The 24,640-nt window shown below is 44.0% G+C and overlaps 1 protein-coding gene across 3 annotated transcripts in view; it reads right to left on the bottom strand.

The window, feature by feature from the left end:
* Positions 1 to 24,640, bottom strand: part of ATRN (attractin) — a 900,609-nt gene that overhangs the window by 457,795 nt on the left and 418,174 nt on the right. For all 3 annotated transcript variants that reach the window (XM_085642692.1, XM_085642691.1, XM_085642693.1), the window contains exon 20: positions 9,069 to 9,162. In XM_085642692.1, coding sequence (XP_085498818.1) covers positions 9,069 to 9,162 — 94 coding nt within the window. The remainder of the gene's footprint in view (positions 1 to 9,068; positions 9,163 to 24,640) is intronic.

Below are 24,640 nucleotides of genomic sequence, written 5' to 3'. Positions count from 1 at the left end.
TAGGTGGCTATCCAGTGGTTGTTGCAGTTGTTTCAAAGAGTGCGTAGCATGCCTGTCCTACTTTGGCTTGTTGGTGTGCTAAAACATCCACACAATAATGTTTAGTCAAAGTGTGTTGTGTAGATCATGTAGCTGCTTTACAAATATCAGCTATTGGGATATTGCCTAGAAACACCATGGAAGCACCTATTTTACAGGTAGAGTGTGCGCTAGGTGGCGTAGGCAAAGTTTTTAGCTTTGGAGTAACATGTCTGAATGCATTTAATTATCCATCTAGAACTGCCCGTTTTAGTTATGGGCTTTCCTATGTAAGGGGGTAAAAAAGCAACAAAGTTGTTTAGTTTTCGAAACTGTTTAGTGCTGTCAGGTATAATACATTGAAGCTCTTTTGACATCTAGCATATAAAGAGATTATCTGCAACTGAATCCGGTTGTGGACGGAAAGCATTTAAATCAACTGATTGATGTGGAAAGCTGAAACTACTTTTGGAAGAAATATTGGGTTGATTCCAGCATGGAATCCCAATATAGTGCTTACCAGGCTTATAGTCCACCATGCAAACCATTGCACAACTGCTCCCCACAATTCTTCTCTTGGAAGGTTGCCTTTTTTAGTAGCCATTACCTCACTTAGACTGACTCTGGACTGATCCGGGATGTGATCTGAATCGTGTGTCTGAGAGCCCTACTTTTATACCTGGTGCCCACTTTGAACTGGAAGAAACATCTGGCATTCCCCCCCCACAGAAGTGTCTGAAATTTCTTGCCTCCCTGCCCTGGTCCGAGTCAGATGGCTCTTTGAAGTCAGACTCCTCCACCTGCACTACATCAGTCTCCTTGAATAATTCTTTGTCACTCAACAATCGCAAGTCCTTAAGGAAGGGCTGTTTGGTATTTGTCTCAATGCAGAGTGTGGTCACCTCTGCTTCTCCCCTGCTTTAAGAGTCCTAGGAAGGAAATCCACCCATGACATTAATCCGTCAAACGTATAGTCTCTGAATAGACAAATATTACAAAACTTGCGCTTGTCTTTCTATACAAGTTTATGGTGTCAATTTTGGCACAAACTATAGGTGATATTATCAATTTCATCAGAGAAAGCCCTACCCTCCAATTGCATATTCTCAGACAAATGTGCTTGAAGCCCTAGTGGAAAATCATTTTCTTTTTCATTTTTTAAATCAGTTTTTGAGGTTGTTTTTCAGCATTTTCCTTGCTCTTCTTCAGTGGTGCCCTAATGTCTTTGGTGATCTTCAACATGGAGCTCTTGGTTGTGGTTCTCAACCCAAGGACGGAAAAAAGAAACAAAAGATGGTGACCATGCAGTGGGGCATTGTGGGTGTATGTCTGACGCCATACATGGTTGGCTAGTTACTTTTGGGTCGACGCCCAAAAGAAAATATAAAAAAAAGAAAGATGGAATAGGGACAGTCTGAACCCAAGCACTAGATGTTGGAATGATATACAGCATTACCAAGCACTAGATGTTGGAATGATATACAGCATTAATAATACAGAAATGATCAATGCAGTGAAACTCTAAATTTCTTCCAACATAACTGTAGGAAGGTGGATATCTGACTATGGTTACCCCCAACTTTTTGCCTGGTGTCTAGCTGGTTTTTCGACTTAGTTGGCCTGAGATCCTGCCATTCAGGGTCTCAGGCGGTCTGCTCCCTCTTTAAAATGGACACCATGTACCCTAGGTACATACACAATTGGTAAGGATCACCTTATTGGACCCTGTACAGTGTACCCTAGGTACCCAGGGCATAGGTGTACCCTAGGCCTCCCAGGGGCTGCAGCATGTATTATGCCACCCCTGGTCTGGCCTTCCAACCAGACACAACTGGCTGATCACTCAGCTGGGGCAAGGTCGTGTAATCACCCCTTGCTTAGATATAGTATACCTATATCTACCCTTAAAATAGACACATGTGTACCTATCAGCCACTCCTATGGCAGGCCTTAACAATCCTGGAGGCAGAGTGCTTGGTAACATGTGAGATGGTGCTCTAGCATGAGCCGAGCCTGTCTGCAGCTTTCGGAACCATGTCCTTATAGCTGTTCTATGATATAGCCTACCATATACTCTTAAAGTGCCTTATAATCTTAAACGGTTATGGTAACTATGGTTTGGCTTTATCAAAACATGTCGTGTAAGGTGTCTAACACTTTGGAATAATACCCCCATACCATTTCTGGTGATAAGGAGATTATTCCCCCCTTCTAGAGGGAGAGACATGTTAAAATCCTACTTTGCTGTTTAACTCTAACCAAAGCCTCAGCATCACAAAATGGATGCTGCTGCCACAGACACGAGTCTGACCTCCTGCTGCTGGGAGTGATCCCGGCCAGGGAGGCTTGGACAATAGGTTTCCTGCTTGGGGAGGTGCTAGCACCTCCCCAGACAGACTTTAGTGTATTGGGGCAGGGTGGGCTGAAAGGAATGAGACATGCCTGGGGCACACAAGGTGTCCCATGCATAGTCCAGTTCAAACCGGTGCTGGGGCACACCAGCCCCAGTCCTGGCGCGAAACTGGACAAAGGGAAGTGGGTGTAACCACCCCCCTCCCAGGTCCCACCCATAAGGCGTGACCTAGCAGGCAACCCAGCCCCCCAGATTAGTATAAGAGTGGTAGCTGGGCCCCAGGAGATTAGATTATCCTGAACCTGGAACTTGAACAGAAACTCTGGACCTTCGACATTCGACGAAAGAAGAAGACTGAAGAATCTCCCTTGTGGCCAAGGAGTGGCTACCCTGTGCAAACAGGCACCATCAAGAGACTTACCCTTTGCTTTGCTGAAGTTCTACGAGGGACCGACTGCAGAGCCCGACCAGAGCCTCGACTTCCAGACTTCTCCGACCCTGATCCACATCCACAGCCGAGCTGAGATCCGTGGAGGCGACGAGAGACGTGGGACCGGCTACCTGGGAAAAGTGGCGAGTATCTTCCAGCGCAGCTTCTGAGGTACCCTCGAAGTTGTGCCCCGGGGATTGAGAAGCCCCAACCCCAAGCACCATCTGCACCGAAGATCAGCCCCCCCACACTCCGCGAGTCCTGCGTGGGGCCCTTCTGCATTTTCCTGCTTGCCGCGTCTGTCCGGTTGCTTGCCCGTTGGCTAGCGGCCTTTGCGACGACACACCTTTGTATCTTCACTGCTGGTTTGGCTCCTCCAGACTGGCTCCCGCTCCTCTGCAAAAGAGAAGCACCCCAGACCTTCCTGGTCTGCACCAGAAGCAGGTCCTTCATTCTTCGTGGGTTCCGCTTGCCAAGGCTTGGTGAGTCCTAGTTCGACTTCGACGCCGCCGACAGCAAGAGCCTTCGTGGGACAGCTCGCCTCCTGGTCCTGGTCGTCCTCGACGTCTCCTGGTACCCGTGGCTGCTGCGACAAGCTACACCTCTCCACCTGCAATCTTCACGACATCACCTGGTTCCTTCCTGGTTCCACGTGGTCACTGGCTAGTGACCTTGACTCTGTCCCTTCTGCTTGCAGGTACCCTTCCTTCTTGATCCTGGCCTTGGGATCCACCGGACACTCTGCACTAACTGCCTGTCAGCAACTTTCCTTCAGGCATCCATAGAAGTCTACGACGAAACCCGACGCAAGTTCACACCTATGCACCCGCAGCCCGTGGGCTAGGTAACTTGGGTACTTCGGTGCTCACAAGGGTAGTGACTATCCTAGGGTCTAGTTTCCGAGTCTCGACTTTCTAGCTACTCCAGAAGTGTCCTAAAACTGCTTATTTCAGATTTGTACTATTTCTATCGATTATACACATTACGCGTGAGTGTTTCCACTCTGCACCTGAATCCCGTGGGCCTCCCACTTCCTAACCTTGGGTAGTGTAGTGTAGCCCCAGCGATTCCCTAGGCCTAGGCCTATTCTATTTCCGTGACAGTGGTCCTTATACCACTTCTTTAGTATATGGTTTGCGTGGCCCCTGGGGCCTAACTGTATTACTTACCTGTGTGACTTAATGTATGCTTAAATAAGACTGTGTTGTACTTACCTCGAATCTCGTGCTGAGGGTTTGACTAGAATAAATACACATTATTTTATATATATATCTGTTGTGGTGTCCTTTCATTTGGTATTCAAGGGATTATATATGGTATAACAGCTGGCTTCACATGCCATTAAGAGTTTAGCCTAAGACTGCTCTTGTCCATGCTACCACTAGGATAGCTGGTCTATAAAGTTGACTTTACAACCAATCACCATAAGGGTTGTTTGGACTGATATAAGGTGTACACTAGAACTAGTGACATCATACATCAGGCCAACTTCTCACAAGAACCATGTGGGGATGTGATGCATTTTGAATAATGTATGGGAAATTACATCTTTTCCCAATACTAATATTAAAGGAGATCATTAGTATAGATACAGAATCACTTAGATTATTTGCAGTACTTCTCGGTCTTTTGTCTAATAATGGTTTGCAGCAAGGAACCAAACTTCTTATGATTTAGAACATGGGTACTCACAAACATTTCCCCCACGGTCCACAAACCATGGTCTGTGGTGTGCAGAAGGCTGCATTAATGGCAGCACGGTTAGTGGGCCTTTGTGGGGGGTTAAAGAAGGCGTAGGGGAAGCAAATCACATACATGGTGTAGTCAGCTGACTTAGTGGACTAATACATACACTGCAGGGGCCTGTGTTCGACCTCATGGTAACAGGTTCAAACTCCGGTGGGTCCGGTTCAAACTCCGGTGGGTCCACTCAGCCTTTCATCCTTCTGAGGCCGATAAAATGGGTACCATTGAGTTGGGTAACAAACATGTGCTATTCAACGCCAAGATACCCTTGGGTAAACGTGCGCTTTACAAATACACGTTATGTTGTTATGTGTCAGTGAGTCATTGAATTATTTTAAGGGTTTCTTTCCTTAGTGCCCTCTAAATGAAGTTCCCAGTCTCCAGTCGAGTTATCGCTTTGACGATATTGTGTTAGTCTGTATCTGAACTGCTATCCCTCTATCGCACCTTGGGGTAAGCCTTTCTGCTTGCTATCGCTACCTTGGGAGACGCAAGTGGAAAAAGGAAGTAACCAGAAAATCTAAGATCAATCCCGGCTTCCCCACTTGATCCACCTGTTTGAACATAGGTAACTGCCTAATTTCACTTTACCTCTTTAATTCATTATGACAAAAAAGAGCACCTTGAAATACACGAGTTCCTTTTTGTTTTAATAAATTCACTTTCCTCCTTTCTGTTGTGTTTTCTGTGGTGTTGCATTTTTACCTGCCATGCGCCTGGACGCCCCTTAGCTGGGGCAGCAGTGCGCATTACAAATGTATGTAACATAACATAACATAACATAACATATATGCTGTACAGACCACTTGTATTTGAGTTAATAAACAATAATACCCATGTATAATAACAACCATGACTACCGAGAGGCTTCCATGTGGCAACTGACTTGCCTCTTAGTTCACCATTGACACTGTTGGAGGCATAAATATTTCTACACATTTTTTCATTTACTTCAATTAGCCTATAAATAAACCCTTTCCCATTTATTTAACTTATTTTCTAATGCTAGCGCTTTTTGAAGTAAACCGCAGCCTAGTGCAGTCATTCAGCTGGGGGCCGCAAGTGAAGGTCAGAAAGGCAATACTTTGAGTACCACAGATTTAGAAAGTTTGTGGTTAACAGATCTTCTCTCCATTAGCAACAAAATTTGAACGACGTAGACTTTCTGCAAAAGGCAGCTGTTTTAGGTTGCTTTGTGATGGATCAAGAGGTAACAAATATGAACTGTAAAGGTGGCGGCACTGACCAACAGGGTAGAACATATATAATTAACAGTATCTAAATTAGATGTACAGTCCGTTGATGAAAACGTCTGATGAGGTTAGGGTATAATGAAGTTGTAGTTTGAAATTCCTTCCTTATGACTTATCTTGTATTGTATATTGCTTTAATGCCAACAGAGGGTGAAAAGGAGTATTTATTTTCTTATTCTACAGTTTACTTTCCTGGGTGAAAATAAGCTATGGGAGAGGGGAAAAAATAGCGCATTTAGTAAGTTAGCTATCATTGCCTTAAATTAATTATTATAATAAATTTACTTAGAAGGTGCTGACTGTTACCTATATAGGCATCCTGGTGATCACTACCAGAGACCAGTCTGAACATGTACAAAGACCTAGAGATTGTAGAGCCAGGTCTTCGAGGCTTTCCTAAAACTAAAGAGTTTGCCAATGGAGCAAAGTGACAGTGGCAATCTGCTAGAGAGACCAGCCTCCTGCACAGAAAACGCTCTACATCCTGTGAGTTTTCTTGAATTTGGAAACCTTTAGTAAATTGGCATTGACTGAACAAAGCTGTCGAAGCAGTATATAGCGTAACTTATAAAACAGCAGGTGCGGTACAGTATGATGGAACTCTCTGTGTATTATGCACAGTGATTTAAAATGGATTTGCTTGGCTACTGGAAGCCAATGAATGGAGTTCAAAGCTGCTGAAGTCGAAGAGTGACGAGACACGAAAAGTGCAAGTTTTGCTGCGCAGTCTGTATAGGATGCAAGCGCCAAACAAACTTTACTGGTGACCATAGACTCAGGGAGTTATCGAGTCTGCTCAAGACGATGCTTTGTACTACAAGGGAGCAAATATGAAGTGGTAATAATGGCAGTACAAAATTCCCTATTAGGTGAAAACAAGTAGAAAATAATTTATGAGTATGAGATAGATAAATCATGGTCCATGTCGACTCCCAGACTCTACCAGATGTCACAGTTATTGGAGTGGAGTTTTCCTTTGGCAGCTAAAAATCCACCAGCAAAGGCCACAAAGAGGGATCTTATCTTATCTTATCTTAGTTTTGAATTTAAGGGTGTTGGCTTGGAGTCACTGTGAGATGTCTAATATACAGTCATGAAAAAGGCCATTGGAGGGTGTGAAGTATAGTCGAGAGTAAGAGTTGTGTTTCATCAGCATAATTCACAGATTTTATGCCATGAAATCTAGTTAACTTGGCCAATAGTCTTACCAACACATTAAATAGTTTTGGGTTAAGGGAAGAGCCCTGAGGAACTCCCTGTATAACTGCTCTGAAAGGGGATCAAAAGGAAGATAGATGAATTGCTTGCAATCTTCCTTCTAGAGACAAGGCCAGTCATCACAAACCTCTTCCCTTAACCCAGCCAACCTTGTTATCTGGATGTCATGGCTGACAGCATCAAATGGTGTGGACAGGTCAAGTAGTACTAAACTACCTGATGACCCTTAACCGGTACCATGCGCAGATCATCCAATGCAGTAACCAGGCCGCCTCACATTATTTGGAGGGACGGCAACCCAAACTGAGCCTGAAAAGGGGTTTTCCTCCAGGAACCAGGAGAGACTTTTGTTCACATAATTTTACAGGATTTTGCTAAGGAAGAGCAAGAGAGAGATGGGTCTAAAATTACTGGACACTGACAGGTCTGCCGAAGGCTTCTTCAAAAGAAGAAGCACTAATGTCTTTTTTAAATTCTGGCGGGACAGAGGTCGCCTCCAGAGACTGATTACATATAGCCGTTAAATGGCCAGCAAGATAGTCAGATAGAAGCTTCCCAACTCTGGGAGGTAGTGAGTCCACCGATGATGCAGAGATAATAGAATTATCAGTGTCAAGGAATTTGCTTCCAGATAGATGACCAAGTTCATCTAACAGAATTGAGGAAGATCCTGCAATTGGAGAAGCCAGACAGGTCTCCGACGTGGAGGGTGGGGATGGCTGTCAGGACATGTGAGCTGCGAGGGTTGTCAGAATATCTTTGACCTTATTCTCAGAACAGGATGCCAAATCTTCACTGAGTAATTGAGTACGAGTAGCTTGATGTAGAGCACAGGAAGGATTAGACAGATAGCAGATGATTGAAAAAATGGGTTCAGCCAGGCTTAATTAGCTGATGAAATTTCATTTGTAAATAGACATCCTTATCTGTTTTAAACAGCTTCTTTTATATCCTTATGCTTGCTTATAGTCAGATCTCTGTTCCAACGAGTAATTTGGGCACCAGGCTCTCAAGTTTTTTACAATGGTTTTTAGTTGCTTGTAAATCAGAGCGCAGAAGAGTGCTGACAGGAATGGTCTATTCTTAAAAGGTAGCGTTATGTCAATGGCCTTGGTAACGCACATCTGATAATTATCATATGCCTCTGCTACCAACCTGATCTCGCGGGGGGGGATATGAAGATTTTGTGGGATACTAAAATGATGTGGGATAAGCCAGTCTGATGCTCAATATAGGGAGGGTGTTCTTTTTGAGGAAAATTTGATGTCACTTGGTAAATGGACCCTGAATATACTATGCAGAGAAAACTAAAGATATTTCAAGTGTACACCGGGCAATGGGATTGTGACTTTCAGATTATGAAAACCAGTGCTCAATTTCCTGATATACTGACTTGAAGATAAACAAAAGTTAAATGTAATTATTTTTAAAAGAAATGATGAAAATGCTACATAGGTCCTCATTTATTTAATGGAACATACTTCTAATCCTCTTTTGGAGTATTGCATCCTACCCTGCCATATTGCATACAATATGACACAAAGGAAATAAATTGGCAAGTGCGCCACTCAAACAAATTTTTAACTAAATTTTAAACCTCAAACTGGTCACAGGTAAGTTTTCTAAATAAATCAAATCCAGCTTCGGGGTCTCTTTATGCATGTGTAAATTTTGTTAACTGTAATGTGTTAGTGTAAAACTAAAAATAAGGCATAAACAAAGACCTAAGAAGTTGCACATTAAAAAACGAGAGGCAATTAAAGAAATACACAAATGCTGAACAGCTCATGGATAATGTAACCATAGAAATAGTGAACTCCCTTGGTGGTGTGCCCAGATTCCTCCCTTACTGTGACATGATTGTAAATGATTTCCTTTTTTTCCCCATTGTACATTTCCCTCCGGATGCCACCTTTTGCCCTGCAAGCCTTTAATAATGTCAATGATATGTCTACATACACTGATTTGATGCCAAATGCCTCTTTTTGTATTTGTAATCTGAAAAATAAAGTTTATAAAATAAACAACAAAAAATAAAGAGTGAACTCACAGTTGACACTCATCTCCTTTAATTCCTTTTGTGGTACAGAAACATTTTCCAGTATTAGTGTTGCAGATGGATGCATGACCGTTGCACTTGCATGCTGTTCAGAAAAGAAAAGATAGGTATTACGTCAATGTCAATTCCTCGCAAACACAATTAGGTTCCAGTTGCTGATAACAAGATTACAAGGATATTATGCAGGCCTTTGGAAAACTACAAGGCAAATGAGCAAGCCGGCTACTTTTTAAGAGGGCAAAAAGGAAGTACACTGAAAACCATATGGATATGCAGTAAAAAAGATCCTAGATTAAATAAACTTTGTAAAAATTAGGTCACAATGATTGCATCAGATTCAACTGTTTAATGTGTCACCTCGCTCGCTGGCAGCTCAATTAACCCATCTACTTGTGAACTCAGATCTACATACAACAAATTCCAAAACCCCCAACTCTAAATAGATACTATTTAAAGTGATCCATACTAGCAGTAGTCAACAAAATTAATAGCCTATTGTAGGCAGCTGGCTTTTTATGTGGTGTACCAAAAAGAGTACACTATGAAGAAAGTCCAGATTACCCTTATTGGCTTACAGGACTTACATTTATAATCCTGAATGCTAGTGTGGGTGAGCAGTTTAGGCTTATCAGAGGGTAGTGTTAGCAATGTGTTATACACACAGTCAATAAATGAGAGATACACTCAATAAGAAACTCGAGACCAATTTTAGAAAAATAACTGATTTATATATATATATTTTAACACCAAGAGCTTTGTAATTGAGTAGGTCCTGAGATATCAAATTTTACAGGTAGGTAAAAGATTCACACAAATGCATTTTTACGCGGTAAAGCTATTCTATGCGAATTCTATGGAGAAAGGAAAACATATTGCATGCAGGTACTTGCAATCCTATTCAAGGGGGTCTCCTTTAAAACTTAAGGTGCTAGGGGGCCAAGGTGCAAAGTACTACCAGCAGTTTGAGCTTGCCTGCCCAGGAGTGTCTGGGTGCAGAGCTGCTGGAGTGGTTGGTAGCCTTGCGTGCTACTCTGTAGGCAAAGAGGACGGCCACCTAGAGAAGTTGAAGAGGGGGACTTGGGAACAAGTCTGGGAGCTCCCAATGGGGGGCTCAGTTCGTGAGAGTCCTGGGAGCAGCAGAGCACAGTTGGCTGTCATGGACCGCGGTAGGGGAGCTCTGGTGCAGAGGGTTTTAGTGTGCAGAGGGTTTTGGTTGGCTGGGCCCGTTTGGTTACTGCAAGGGGTCCAGTACCCCGCGTATTGTTGCAGTGTGGCTCGGTTGGTCCTGGCATCTTCACACTTGGTGGAGAGATGGATCTGACCTCCTGGAGCACAGTGCCCACCTCCTGGGCGGCTGCTGCATAAGTGTACCCGGTGGTCAGCTGAACGGTAAACCAGATGTTGCGGTCTGTGCCTGCAGGGAAGTGGCTCCTCTACGTCAAGGGAGATGCTGACAGCTTGGCGAAGTGCTGGAGGCCCTCCAAAGCGTTTGGAAAATGCACAGCTGCAGGGCGAGTTGGATTGTCAAAACAGGTGCAGGAAGGCAGAGCTTGGCACCAAAGTCCACCTCTATTCCGCAGCTCTCGCTTCTTCAGCTCTTCTTGGACCTTCTTCTTCTCATGTCAAGAGAATATGAGTTGCTAGTATCACGGTACTGCCCAAAAGCTGAATTTAAGGGCATTAAAGGGAGTGAAGGGTAGTAGCCAATAGGCTTCTTACCCTTGGGGTCACTAGACTCCTCATATGACCAGTTCCTGTGGGGAGTGGGCATAACCCTGTCCCAGAGTTCCTAATTCCACCAAAAACAAGATGGTGGAATCCTTTCATGGGCACATAAGGCGGCCCACCTTAGGAGTGCGACTGTCCTGGCAGTGCACCACGCCTCCTTGCATAGCTAATTTCCCACCAGTCCTGGTGCCAAAAGGGCCTCAGGGCAGGGGATGGCAGCTCCTAGGTCTGGGGGAAGCCCGGTTCGCATATCAAAGGCGGCAAAGTTTTGAAGCCTCTGGCCTTGGTATTTAGATTCACTAGCCATCCTGCTGGAGGAGGTGATAACACCTACTGCCAGAGAAGGCATTGTTCCTTACCTCCTAGGAACGTGAGCTCTCACCTGCAGGGGTTCAGAAATGCATCTCTGGTGGCAGGCTGGACGGATCCAGTAAGTAAGCGCACTTAAAGACTAGTAAGGTTTCAAGGGGCACCTCTAAGATGTCCTCTGGGTGCAGTGTCATAATCAATTTAGTACTGGCATTGGTACAGATTTATTAAGACAAGGTGTTTAATACCAAACACCAGTATTGTCAGTGAAGCCATCATGCAGCTGGGGAACTCATAATGACCAGTGCCCAGTACATTTACTTAAGATGCCTTCCCTGTTCACTTGTACCGTCTAGTAATTGAACTAGACGGTACAGGGGCAGATCTGTGAGGGAGAGCCGCAGCTTGGTGGCGTAGTAAACGATTTAGAGTCTCTGGCTTCTGATGATGGCTGCAAGCAGGGCCATGTAGATGTTGAAGAGGGTGGGGCTCAGGGAGAATCACAGAGGCTCTCTGCAGCTAATATCTGTGGGTTCCGATTTGAACAGTGGAAGTCTGACTCTCTGCTTTACGCCGGTGAGGAAGGAGCGGATCCATTCGGGGACTTTTTCGACGTTCCTAGCGTTGCAGAGTTTTGCAAGGTGGGAGACTGTGTCGAAGGCAACTGAGAGGTCCAGGAGGATGAGGGCTGCAGTGTCTCCTCGGTCAAGGAGGGTGCAGATGTCATCTGTAGCGGCGAGGAGAGCGGTCTCAGTGTTGTGGTTGCATCTGAAGCCCGATTGGGAGGGGTCCAGGATGTTGTTCGTTTTGGCGAACTCTGAGAGTCGGGCATTGATGGCTTGCTTTATAACTTTGGCTGGGAAAGGGAGCAGAGTTATGGGTCTGTAGTTCCAAAGGCCCGTCGGCAGAAGTTTTCTTCAGCCAGGGCTGAATCTCAGCGTTCTTCCAGTCTTCCAGGAAAGTTGCAAGCTCGATGGAGCAGTCGATGGTGCGGCAGAGTTCAGGAGCGAATGATCAAGTAAAATTAGAAGTACTGTTTTGAATCTGAGTAGTCAGCAAAACAAAGCAATAATATCTTTTGAAGTCCAGGGATAATATGCTTGAACATTTGTAGCGGAAAAAAAAATGGTACCTAAATTAACTGATATTTTTTGCGCTGAGTTACTGTTTAAATTTAAAGACAGTTTCTGATGATTATAAAGGAATATTATGTATTCTGTTCTTGTTTTAAAAAGAAAGATCTAATGCTAACTTTGAACAACTCATCTGCCCAGATGCCAATAAGAAGGAAAAAAAATTTGATTTGTTCTGATAAAGCGATTTTATTTTGAGAAACACCTTTTGGAATAAATAAAGTCAGACTGCGACTTGTTCAGAGGATAAATAAATCATAATAAACTGTAATTTGACACAGCAGTCAATTGTCATATGCCCACAGAGACAAATATGAGATTGCTGCTCAGCAGCCTGGAAAAGTTAATTAAGCTACTTCTAAATAATATGAAGTCCTTGACAGAATGACAAAAAAAGCTACAACTGAAGAAAGTAAGACAGTTGCCAATCTGCCCAGAAGTGAGCGACCCAACAATTTCACCCCAAGATCAGATGGTCTAAATCTCCCAAACATTTTGAAGAAACCCACAGCTAGACCCAGAGATCGACAGTCCTCTGTCATTCCTACAGAAGTTAGATTTCAAAATTCCGCCATGGCAAAAAGACTGAACAAGTACAGCTTCTATAAAAGGGGACCCAGGAAAACATACCTTCTCCATAAAACGAAAACTGCTGCACATCTAAGGTTTGCAAAACAGCATTTGAATATTCCACACATCTTCTGGAATAATATTGTCAGGACACATAGGAACATAAGGATGTCCGTTAGCTGTAATGCACATCATCATGCTAGACAAAAAACAAACACTATCACCATAAGCACCTTGTATCAACTATCAAGCATGAGTGCTGAGGGCTTGCTTGGCTGCGTCAGAATAATGTAGTTCCACAATCAAGTTCATCATGAATTTCTCTTTATAGACCAGTACTTTCAAATTGAAAATCTAAGACCATCTGTCCAACATCTATCGGAATACTGAAATGAACAAGCCAGAATACCAGTCTTCGTCCCAATTGAGATGCTTAACAGGAATTGAAACTCGAGCTTAAACAACTGCCTTCGAAAATCATGAGCATAAGCAGTTTTGTAAGGAGTGGGCCACAATTCCTCCCAGGCGACATAAGAGTCTTATACTCTCACAGAAAACATTTAGTTACTAGTTAATGCTGTTTATCTTACTAGATGGCAGGTTGCATTTTTTCACAGAAAGAGTAAAATATAAGTGCCATTCATCACAAAGTAAGAGTTATCAAACATGGAGTGGATCAGATGAAGGTCCGATGTGTTTTAGTCTTCGGTAGGAGGTCTGGCCTGGTTGTGGCCCTAAGAGAGTGCATGGAGCAAACCTGGGAACATCGCCATGTCAGCAGTGAGGCCCTGTAGACCATTTCTTGAGTGCAGGGCTCTGCCTGATTCCAGCAGTCACTACTATGGCAAGTAATTAAAAAGCATTGAAAATGCAATAGGTCTATGCCTCGTTTAAGTTAAAGCAATTCTGTTTGTAATTAAGTGGCTTTTTGGCTTTGCTTTTATTAGTGTTTTTCAAACTTTCATGTACATAACATGCATATGTATGCGAATATGTATGCATGCATTTATATTTGTATTTATATAGATATGCAGATGTATTTATATGTTTATATATGTTTATATATGTATATATATATATTCACTGAAAAAACCATAGGTTTCACACATGTTATAGTTAGCGGAAATTTTACTGATAAAAAACCAATGAAATTGCCCCGTTATAGTTAGTGCTGGCAACTATAACTCACGCGACCGCAATCCTCTGCTGATGCTAATACTGTATTTAGACACTTATTTGCCCATGTCTTCTTCCATACATTTTTAGCTATACATATATTACAAATATTTTTTTTTCATAAAGACACATATGTCATCAGCAGAAGATTGCGGTCGCGTGAGTTATAGTTGCCAGCACTAACTATAACGGGGCAATTTCATTGGTTTTTTATCAGTAAAATTTCCGCTAACTATAACATGTGTGAAACCTATGGTTTTTTCAGTGAATTTGCAAGGTTTTTTAAATGCTAATTCCTAACTATAACGTGTGTGAAACCTATGGTTTTTTCAGTGAATTTGTACGGTTTTTTAAATGCTAAGTGACTTTACGCCATTCGTGGCGTGCGCGCCCACTTAACGCAGTTCGTTCCGTGCGCGCACGGTGCGCTTCGCGCACCGTGTGCGCACAGTGAGCACGCGGTGCGCTTCGCGCACCGCGCACCCACTTTACGCAGTTAGTGCCGTGCCCACGTTACGCTAGATGGGCCATGTACGCACGATGCGCTTCGCGCACCGTGCGCACATGGAGGACATATTATGCGCTTCCTTGTGATAGGTAATCTGTTGACATTTTTTGGGAAATTTCTGTGCTGTGATAGGCCATGCACAAATGGTGGCCTTCGGCCACCATTTGCACAAGGGGTGGAGAAAGTGTGGATAGTGTTTTTTTTATTTTTATTTTTTTACCGTACGCTTACGGTAAGCGTACGGTAAGCGTACCCCGCGAAATTGCCGAAAAAAAAATAATGCCGTTTTTGCTCTTGGGGGATGTTTGGGGACTCCCTCAACATGACTATGTGAGAGGGAGTTGTCAAAACATCCCCGTAACATGTTTTTGGCCATCATGTTTGATACATAACACTCAGTGCGGTAGACAAAATGGCGGACGCCGCTTCCTGGTTTCTGCCGATTCGAATGTTTACTAAGATCTAAGAGCCAATCAAAATCGCGCTCGCGCACGCCACCGTACGCTTACCGTAAGCGTACGGTAAGCGTACCGTAAGCGGGCTCAGATATATATATTGATTTAAAGGCTATTTTCTCAGAATCTACTGAACAGATTTACACCAAACCTACAAAAGGCACTTCCTTGACCTAGGGACTACCTCTCTGCCAAATTTCTAGTAATTCTGTTCAGCCGTTCGGGCTGTAGCTCGTTCTAAAGGTCCTATGGAAAAATGCATGGGAAAAACGCGTTTTGGGACCCCCCTTTTATCTCAGCCCCCGCTTGACGAATCCCCCCGAGACTTTCAGGGTAGGAGCGGAGCGTAGCGCCCCACCTATTTTGAGAAATTCGCGAGGATTCGTCGACCGGCGCCAAAGTTATTCAAAATAGAATGTTGAGGTTTTCCTATGGAAACGTGGTCCTAACTATAACTACCTACTGGCGACCGCCAGTAGGTAATAAATATATATATATATATATATATATATATATATATATATATATATATATATACACATATATAAACATATAAATACATCTGCATATCTATATAAATACAAATATAAATGCATGCGCGCACGGAACGAACTGCGTTAACTGGGCGCGCACGCCACGAATGGCGTAAAGTAACTTAGCATTTAAAAAACCGTACAAATTCACTGAAAAAACCATAGGTTTCACACACGTTATAGTTAGGAATTAGCATTTAAAAAACCTTGCAAATTCACTGAAAAAACCATAGGTTTCACACATGTTATAGTTCGCTGTACATTTCACTCGTAAAAAACCAATGAAATTCCCCCGTTATAGTTAGTGCAGGCAACTATAACTCAAGCAACCGCAATCCTCTGCTGATGCTAATACTGTATTTAGACACTTATTTGCCCATGTCTTCTTCCATTAAATTTGAGCTATACATATATTACAAATATTTTTTTTTCATAAAGACACATATGTCATCAGCAGAAGATTGCGGTCGCGTGAGTTATAGTTGCCTGCACTAACTATAACGGGGGAATTTCATTGGTTTTTTACGAGTGAAATGTACAGATAACTATAACATGTGTGAAACCTATGGTTTTTTCAGTGAATTTGCAAGGTTTTTTAAATGCTAATTCCTAACTATAACGTGTGTGAAACCTATGGTTTTTTCAGTGAATTTGTACGGTTTTTTAAATGCTAAGTTACTTTACGCCATTCGTGGCGTGCGCGCCCAGTTAACGCAGTTCGTTCCGTGCGCGCACGGTGCGCGCACAGTGAGCACGCGGTGCGCTTCGCGCACCGCGCGCCCACTTTACGCAGTTAGTGCCGTGCACGCACGTGCCCAAGTTATGCGGGATGGGCCATGTACGCACGATGCGCTTCGCGCACCGTGCGCACATGGGGGACATATTATGCGCATCTTTGTGAAATTTTTATTTTTTTTATTTTTTACCTGTAATAAGCCATGCAATAATGGTGCCCTTCGGGCACCATTTGCACACGGGGTGGGGAGAGTGTGGATAATTTTTTTTTTTTTTTTAATTTTTTACCGTACGCGTAGGGTAAGCTTAATCGGCGATTTTCCGAAAAAAAAAATATTTTTTTATTTGGGCTTGGGGGTTGTTTGGGGACCCCTATATCAATGCTGGGTGGTTAGGATCTCAAGAAACTGCCTCTTTAGACATTTTTTGGCATCGTTTTTGCTGCCCAACTCAGAGAGCGAGAGAGAAAATGGCGGCCGCCGCTTCCTGGTTTCGACCGATTCGAATGTTTACTAAGATCTAACAGCAGATCAAAATCGCGCTCGCGCACGCCACCGTACGCGTACAGTAAGCGCACCGTAAGCGCACCGTAAGCTGGCTCAGATATATATATTGATTTAAAGGCTATTTTCTCAGAATCTACTGAACAGATTTACACCAAACCTACAAAAGGCACTTCCTTGACCTGAGGACTACCTCTCTGCCAAATTTCAAGTAATTCTGTTAAGCCGTTCGGGCTGTAGCTGTGTCTAAAGGTCCTATGGAAAAATGCATGGGAAAAACGCGTTTTGGGACCCCCCTTTTATCTCAGCCCCCGCTTGACGAATCCCCCCCGAGACTTTCACGGTAGGAGCAGAGCGTAGCGCCCCACCTATTTTGAAAATTTCGCGAGGATTCGTCAACCGGCGCCAAAGTTATTCAAAATAGAATGTTGCGGATTTCCTATGGAAACAGGGTCCTAACTATAACTACCTACTGGCGACCGCCAGTAGGTAATATAAATATATATATATATATATACGCATGTGTGTGCGCGGAGAGTGGTAGAGAGTGGTAGAGAGTGGTAGAGAGTGGTAGAGAGTGGTAGAGAGTGGTAGAGAGTGGTAGAGAGTGGTAGAGAGTGGTAGAGAGTGGTAGAGAGTGGTAGAGAGTGGTAGAGAGTGGTAGAGAGTGGTAGAGAGTGGTAGAGAGTGGTAGAGAGTGGTAGAGAGTGGTAGAGAGTGGTAGAGAGTGAGGGGTAGAGAGTGGTAGAGAGTGGTAGAGTGAGGGGTAGAGAGTGGTAGAGAGTGAGGGGTAGAGAGTGAGGGGTAGAGAGTGAGTGGTAGAGAGTGGTAGAGAGTGGTAGAGAGTGAGGGGTAGAGAGTGGTAGAGAGTGAGGGGTAGAGAGTGGTAGAGAGTGAGGGGTAGAGTGGTAGAGAGTGAGGGGTAGAGTGGTAGAGAGTGAGGGGTAGAGAGTGGTAGAGAGTGAGTGGTAGAGAGTGGTAGAGAGTGGTAGAGAGTGGTAGAGAGTGAGTGGTAGAGAGTGGTAGAGTGGTAGAGAGTGGTAGAGAGTGAGGGGTAGAGAGGGGTAGAGAGAGGGGTAGAGAGAGGGGTAGAGAGAGGGGTAGAGAGAGGGGTAGAGAGGGGGGTAGAGAGAGGGTTAGAGAGGGGGGTAGAGAGAGGGGGGTAGAGAGAGGGGTAGAGAGAGGGGTAGAGAGAGGGGGGTAGAGAGAGGGGTAGAGAGAGGGGTATAGAGAGAGGGGTAGAGAGAGGGGTAGAGAGAGGGGTAGAGAGAGGGGTAGAGAGAGGGGTAGAGAGAGGGGTAGAGAGAGGGGTAGAGAGAGGGGTAGAGAGAGGGGTAGAGAGAGGGGTAGAGAGAGGGGTAGAGAGAGGGGTAGAGAGAGGGGTAGAGAGAGGGGTAGAGAGAGGGGTAGAGAGAGGGGTAGAGAGAGGGGTAGAGAGAGGGGTAGAGAGAGGGGTAGAGAGAGGGGTAGAGAGAGGGGTAGAGAGAGGAGAGGGGTAGAGAGAGGAGAGGGGTAGAGAGAGGAGAGGGGTAGAGAGAGGAGAGGGGTAGAGAGAGGGGTAGAGTAGAAGTGAGTAGTAGAGAGTAGAGTAGTGGAGAGTAGTAGTAGAGAGAGTAGTAGAGAGTGAGAGTAGAGAGTAGTAGAGAGTGAGTAGTAGAGTGAGTAGTAGAGTGAGTAGTAGAGAGCAGTAGAGTAGTAGAGTGATTAGTAGAGTGAGTAGTAGAGAGCAGTAGAGTAGTAGAGACAGTTGCAGAGAGCAGTAGAGTAGTAGATAGTGAGTAGTAGAGTACTAGAGAGTGAGTAGTAGAGAAGAGGGTAGTAGAGTAGAGGGTAGTAGAGAGTAGTAGAGAAAGAGTAGTAGAGAGTAGTAGAGAAAGAGTAGTAGAGAGTGAGTAGTAGAGAGTTGTAGAGAGCAGTAGAGTTAGTAGAGAGTGAGCAGTAGAGAGTAGTGTAGAGAGTAGTAGACAGTAGTAGAGTGAGTAGTAGAGTGGTAGAGAGTAGTAGTAGAGAGTGTGTAGTAGAGTAGTAAGAGAGTGAGTAGGTAGAGAGTAATAGAGAGTGAGTAGGTAGAGAGTAATAGAGAGTGAGTAGGTAGAGAGTAATAGAGAGTGAGTAGGTAGAGAGTAATAGAGAGTGTAGTAGAGTGTAGTAGAGTGTAGTAGAGTGTAGTAGAGTGTAGTAGAGTGTAGTAGAGTGTAGTAGAGTGTAGTAGAGTGTAGTAGAGTGTAGTAGAGTGTAGTAGAGTGTAGTAGAGTGTAGTAGAGTGAGTAGCAGAGTGAGTAGCAGAGTGAGTAGCAGAGTGAGTAGCAGAGTGAGTAGCAGAGAGAGAGTAGCAGAGAGAGTAGCAGAGAGAGTAGTAGCAGAGAGAGTAGTAGCAGAGAGAGTAGTAGCAGAGAGAGTAGTAGCAGAGAGAGTAGTAGTAGAGAGTGAGTAGTAGAGAGTGAGTAGTAGAGAGTGAGTAGTGGAGAGGGAGTAGTAGAGAGGGAGTAGTGGAGAGGGAGTAGTGGAGAGGGAGTAGTGGAGAGGGAGTAGTGGAGAGGGAGTAGTGGAGAGGGAGTAGTGGAGAGGGAGTGGAGAGGGAGTAGAGAGTAGAGAGTGAGCAGCAGAGAGTGAGTAGTAGAGAGTGAGTAGTAGAGAGTGAGTAGTAGAGAGTGAGTAGTAGAGTGAGTAGTAGAGAGTAGAAGAAAGTGAGTAGTAGAGAGTAGTACAGAGAGAGTAGTACAGTGAGTAGTACAGTGAGTAGTAAGTGAGTAGTAGAGAGTGAGTAGTAGAGAGTGAGTAGTAGAGAGTGAGTAGTAAGAGAGTAGTAAGAGAGTAGTAAGAGAGTAGTAAGAGAGTAGTAAGAGAGTAGTAAGAGAGTAGTAAGAGAGTAGTAAGAGAGTAGTAAGAGAGTAGTAAGAGAGTAGTAAGAGAGTAGTAAGAGAGTAGTAGAGTGAGTAGTAGAGAGGGAGTAGTAGAGAGTGAGTAGTAGAGAGTGGATGTTTAAATGCCTGGTGAATATGTACCTTCCAAACCTTAGACTGTTTATTCAAGCTAGCACAAACCGCTACAAGAAACATCAATTAGTCCCGTCAGACATAAGGTTAATGCAGACTATAAACACAACGTATTATCACTAAGTGAAGAAACAAGTTTTAAAGAACCCACGTAACCAAGCGCTGTGTCTGCTGAACCCAGGCTGACTCTACTTAATTCTGAGGCCTTACATGGCGTATCTGACCAGTGAAGTACAATTAATCCTCGTTTTCTGCCTTGAGCAAAAAAAGTGCATTTATTAATTGCACGTCAATACCGGTTTGCATGCAACATGTGCATGTCATATTTGTAAATGACACTTTCATCGTCCAAAAGTTCTTACATTTTTGGCGCGTTTACTTGTACCAAGAGCCAAGGTAACAGTTTGGAGTCCTGACAACATGGCACCGCCGTGTATCCTTTTGACTGATAATAACCCGTAGTAAGACTGATTTAATGTTTGGTGCCAAACTGTTGGGGTGAAAAGGCACGTCCAAGACAGCCTGCCCTCTAAACTTAATGTTTGCTGAGAGTACAGCAGCCATTTTTTGGGGCGTAAGTGCTTACAATCACAGCGGGAGCACTTTCAGAGAAACTGCACAATGCCAACGGGACATAGCATGACGGCTCGGGCAGAAGTGTACATGGTTTGGTTTTCAAGGACTCCATCAAAATAAAAATAATTTGGAGCTTGTGAAAGCAACAAAAAACGCATTACAAAAAAACACTCCAAAAAAACCTGAGGATGTGTGTCTTGAAACCACCATCAACTGCATGGTAAAACAATTCCAAGAACGGGTGAAAGGCACCAGATTCTTGCACACAGCAGGTGTTCCCGCCAAAAACTGCACGCTTCTGAAATCTCCACATTTATCAAGATTATGAGTCAGCTCAAGAGAAGCTGGCATATGGGCGTTCAGAGACTTAGACGGTGGGGGCGCAAACTCTCCCAAGCACTTCCTACGGGACTGCTGCTGAAAACAAAGGAGACACGGTATTGTGGCGAGTTAAGGTGTCTGAATATTGTGGGGAGTTTATTTTTAAGGATCCGTTTGTATTCCTAAAGTGCTCATAGATATTTTAATCAAATTGTGGTTCATACTCTTCGTTTCGATAATGTACTTACAAAATGTCCGACTACAAATGTATCAAACTTCATCACTTACACACAAACCATTAGCCTAGCATTGTCACATCTATGGGGACATCTTTAACTGGCCGGTGCGGTCCTGAAAGCGAAAGAGGATCTCTTGTCTTTATGGGGCCACGTGTTTAAACACATGGCCCCATAAAGATAAGAAACCTTTTATGCCAGAAGGAAAGCAGAAGAGCCCGTCCAAGTGGGCCGTCCAAAAAAGCCAAAGAAAGGCAACTTAAAACCCTCCTTTTCAATGGGAAGCCAGCATTTGACAAACGCTGACGCTACCCAATGAAAATGAGGGGCGTGCCTCGAGCCCCCTTCTCCCAAACTAAGCGGATTACTATAAGTCTCGAGGCGAGGAGCCCATGCGCTCCAACGCCAGCCGAGACCTAAAAAGGTGCAGAGGACGACTTCCCATATATGGTGAAAAACCAGGAGTACCCTGAAAAACTCGGTTCCCGAACCATCTGAGGAAACTGAGATTTCACATGGTGAGAGGTTCTCCTTGAGTCTACAAATGTACTGATGACGGCCCCACATGAGTAGAAATGCATGACTGAGGAAGAGGTTGCTGAAACACAACAGAAATTTGAGGGTCTAAGCTCTGCAGTATGGAAAGTGAGAAGGTATAGAAAGAGCAGCGGTTGTCTATGCGTAACTTGAAGGACCATCTAGCTCACACCATAGTGAGCAGGAACTGGAAATCTTTTGGCCGGGACTCAAGTGCAAACGGACAACAGATACATAAGGTTTGACAGGAGAGGCCTCAGAGTGAGCTCACTGAACATATTGAAGAGGTGGTATGGGGCTTTTGGATTGCAGAGAAAGGAAGCTCACAAGGTATTTCTGCACACCCGCAGACTCTCTGCAAGACAGGAGCAGCCTGAAGACAAATCAGGAGATACAGTGAGGTTGGGGGTTTGATCCGCAGAGAGGAGCGACAAAATCTTGCAAGAAGAAATGCAGGAAAACAGCAGCAATAATTGGTGTGAAGCACTTCCTATTATTCCTGGATCTGAATCCTACCTCCTTGGCCAGAAATAAAGTTGCTCAGTATGAAACAAGAACTGGTGACAAAAGGATGTCAGACTTGACTTCAGTGGGCTAACCTGAAGCAGTTGAATGTGGAGCATAGAGGGAAGAAAATCAAATTTTCACAAGACGACTTAGTGAGATTAATTCAGCAGACCCTGGAAGAAGACTCTGGTGGTGTTTGTGTGGGATTTTCCAAGCACTTACCAGGAAAGTGCGACATCTGTATATCTCACAGTATTTTCAGGGATGGGGATTGACTTTCAAGAGTAGGGAAGGAAGAGTCAGGGACAGGAGGTGAGGCTACTGTTTTTGTTTGATAACATGCTATTTCTATTGGATCGTCTGTCCTCTAACCTTACCTCTTGCATGACGCTACTGAGCAACTAAAGAACTGGTTTTGCTGACATACTGGAGAAGGAAACATTCTGAACTGATAGTTTAGTTGCATTCCAGGTTTTAGTTCTCCACCGGACTCACATGGTGGAGGCCTGTGAGATGTGTTCACCTACCGTGAGTTCATTAGTCTTCAGAATTTCACATACATTGATTTTTGCTAATAAACTAAATTAAAAAACTTTATTTAAAACAGGGAGGGAACTGTCAAACACCCTCAATTAGTCATACATGTATACTATTAGCCAGATTTTAATGCATTTTAGACGTTCTTGTATTTGAATGCACCCAACATTTGCGGATAGGAAAGCGAAGAAACTAGTGACCTAAAGATCTACTGAGAGTTGCTGTGGTAATGTTTTAATTATGCAATCACACACAAGCTAAATAAACTGGTGGATTTCCTGCACTGAATGACATTTTAGATATGTTTGTCTGAAGATTCAATACACAGGCTATTTATAAGCTGAAGGTTTTCTTCTTTAGAAGATGGTAGACTAACCATGCTCAACTGACAAGTACGTCCCAACAATAAGTTAAAAGGAGTTAGCCAAACTAAATAAAATTGAGTGGATTCCCACTTTCAAATGACGATCTGGAGGTGATAAAAATGCATCTACCCCTTGAAACATGGGAGAGGCCACAAGGGCTTCAACTGACTGCACGTAAAAATAACTTTTTTATGCTTCTTTGTATCCCTGAAAAAGTAAATTTCAACATAGCAGACAGAGATGTGCCACTGTAGAACATAAGAGATTACACATTTTTAGGATAGTAATTGCAAAAGAACAGATGTGATAAATAGGGATGCAAAATAACCCCTTTCAAATAGAGTTCCCTTTCATAATGGTTGTACCGCAACTTCTTTTTTGAAATGAGTTATGCAAGGAGGATGGATTTAGCATGTGCCACTTTCCTGTAAGCATGTAGAGACAAGATTTCACAGGCCTGATTTTTTTTTTTTTTACCATATAGCACAGTGTTTCCAGCCCCAGGTGAAGGTCAGACCAAATGTGTACTGCATCTATATTGAACCCCCTGCTCACAAAGGATTGCTGAAACTGGTCTAAAAGATGCTGCTGGTGAGTAAATGCAGTCAGGTCATGATAGACTAGTGACTTCAAAACTATTTTACAATTTGTCCGCGATAGGTTACCTGACAGAAAATCAGTTAACACTAGTCAATATATCGGGCAGATTGGTTCTTCTGGTGGAATATTCTCATTGATCTGTGAGCTGGTCTAGCCGAATAGATTCTTCGGAGGTGTCCAGGATGACTGCAAGTAGGACCCGAACATATGCCTTGATCTCACTTCCCTCAGCTCCTCTATAGACCCAACAAAAATGCAGGTTGTTGCAGCGCAAACAATACTCCAAAAGGAATATGCTACTTACCAGTATGTATCTGTTCTTTGCATGTAGAGCTGCAGATCTACACACTTTTGCATAGATCGCTATCTGGTGTTGGGCCCGGATGTTTGCAGTTTGTTTTTCCTCTTGGAAAGTCTTTGGAAGTCACGAGGTCGGTGACTCCTCCTTTGGATCGTATTGCGCATGGGCTTCGGCTCCATCCTCAGATTGTTTTTCACCAGCAGGGAAATATGGAACGTAGTAATAACAGTGAAGAAACCCATGTATGTGTATCTAAATAAGATAAGCTGGAACAGATGCAGGTAGCCGGGGAGGCGGGTGGGCGTGTGTAGATCTGCAGCTCTACATGCCAAGAACAGATGCATACTGGTAAGTAGCATATTCCGTTCAAGGCATATGAGCTGCAGATTACACACTTTTGTATAGATTATATAGCAGTTGCCAACCTTAGCGGCGGCCACCTGTATCTGTTGCAGTGGTTTGAAATAATGTTTTTAGTACAGCCTGGCCCACACTAGCTTGTTGCTTAGTTTGCACATCTACACAATAGTGTTTGGTGAAAGTGTGCGGTGTTGACCATGTAGTTGCTTTGCAGATATCATCTAATGGAATATTCCCCAAGAATGCCATGGAACATGGCGACCAGGCTGGACGATCAAGAGGGGCGCTGTCGCCGCAACAACGTGCGCATCACAGGGATTCCCGAAAGCGAGGGGCACCCGGCCATGGACCTCTACATTAAAGACTTGATCAAGTCCAAATTGCAAATCAGGGGCCTGTCAACCTTTTTCTCGGTGGAACGCGCCCATAGAGTACCCGGCGGCCGACCGCGAGTGGGTGCGCTTCCGCGGCCTGTCCTGGCCCGCCTGTTCAATTTCCGCGACAGGGATGCCATTCTTCAAGCGGCGCGGGTGGCGCCGCCCATCCGTCTGCAGAACTCCACGGTGTCCTTCTTCCC

The sequence above is a fragment of the Triturus cristatus genome, chromosome 2_2, assembly GCF_964204655.1.
Source record: "Triturus cristatus chromosome 2_2, aTriCri1.1, whole genome shotgun sequence".
Lineage (NCBI taxonomy): Eukaryota > Metazoa > Chordata > Amphibia > Caudata > Salamandridae > Triturus > Triturus cristatus.
The sequence above is the reverse complement of the archived record's forward strand: the minus strand, read 5'-3'. Positions and strand labels throughout refer to the sequence as shown.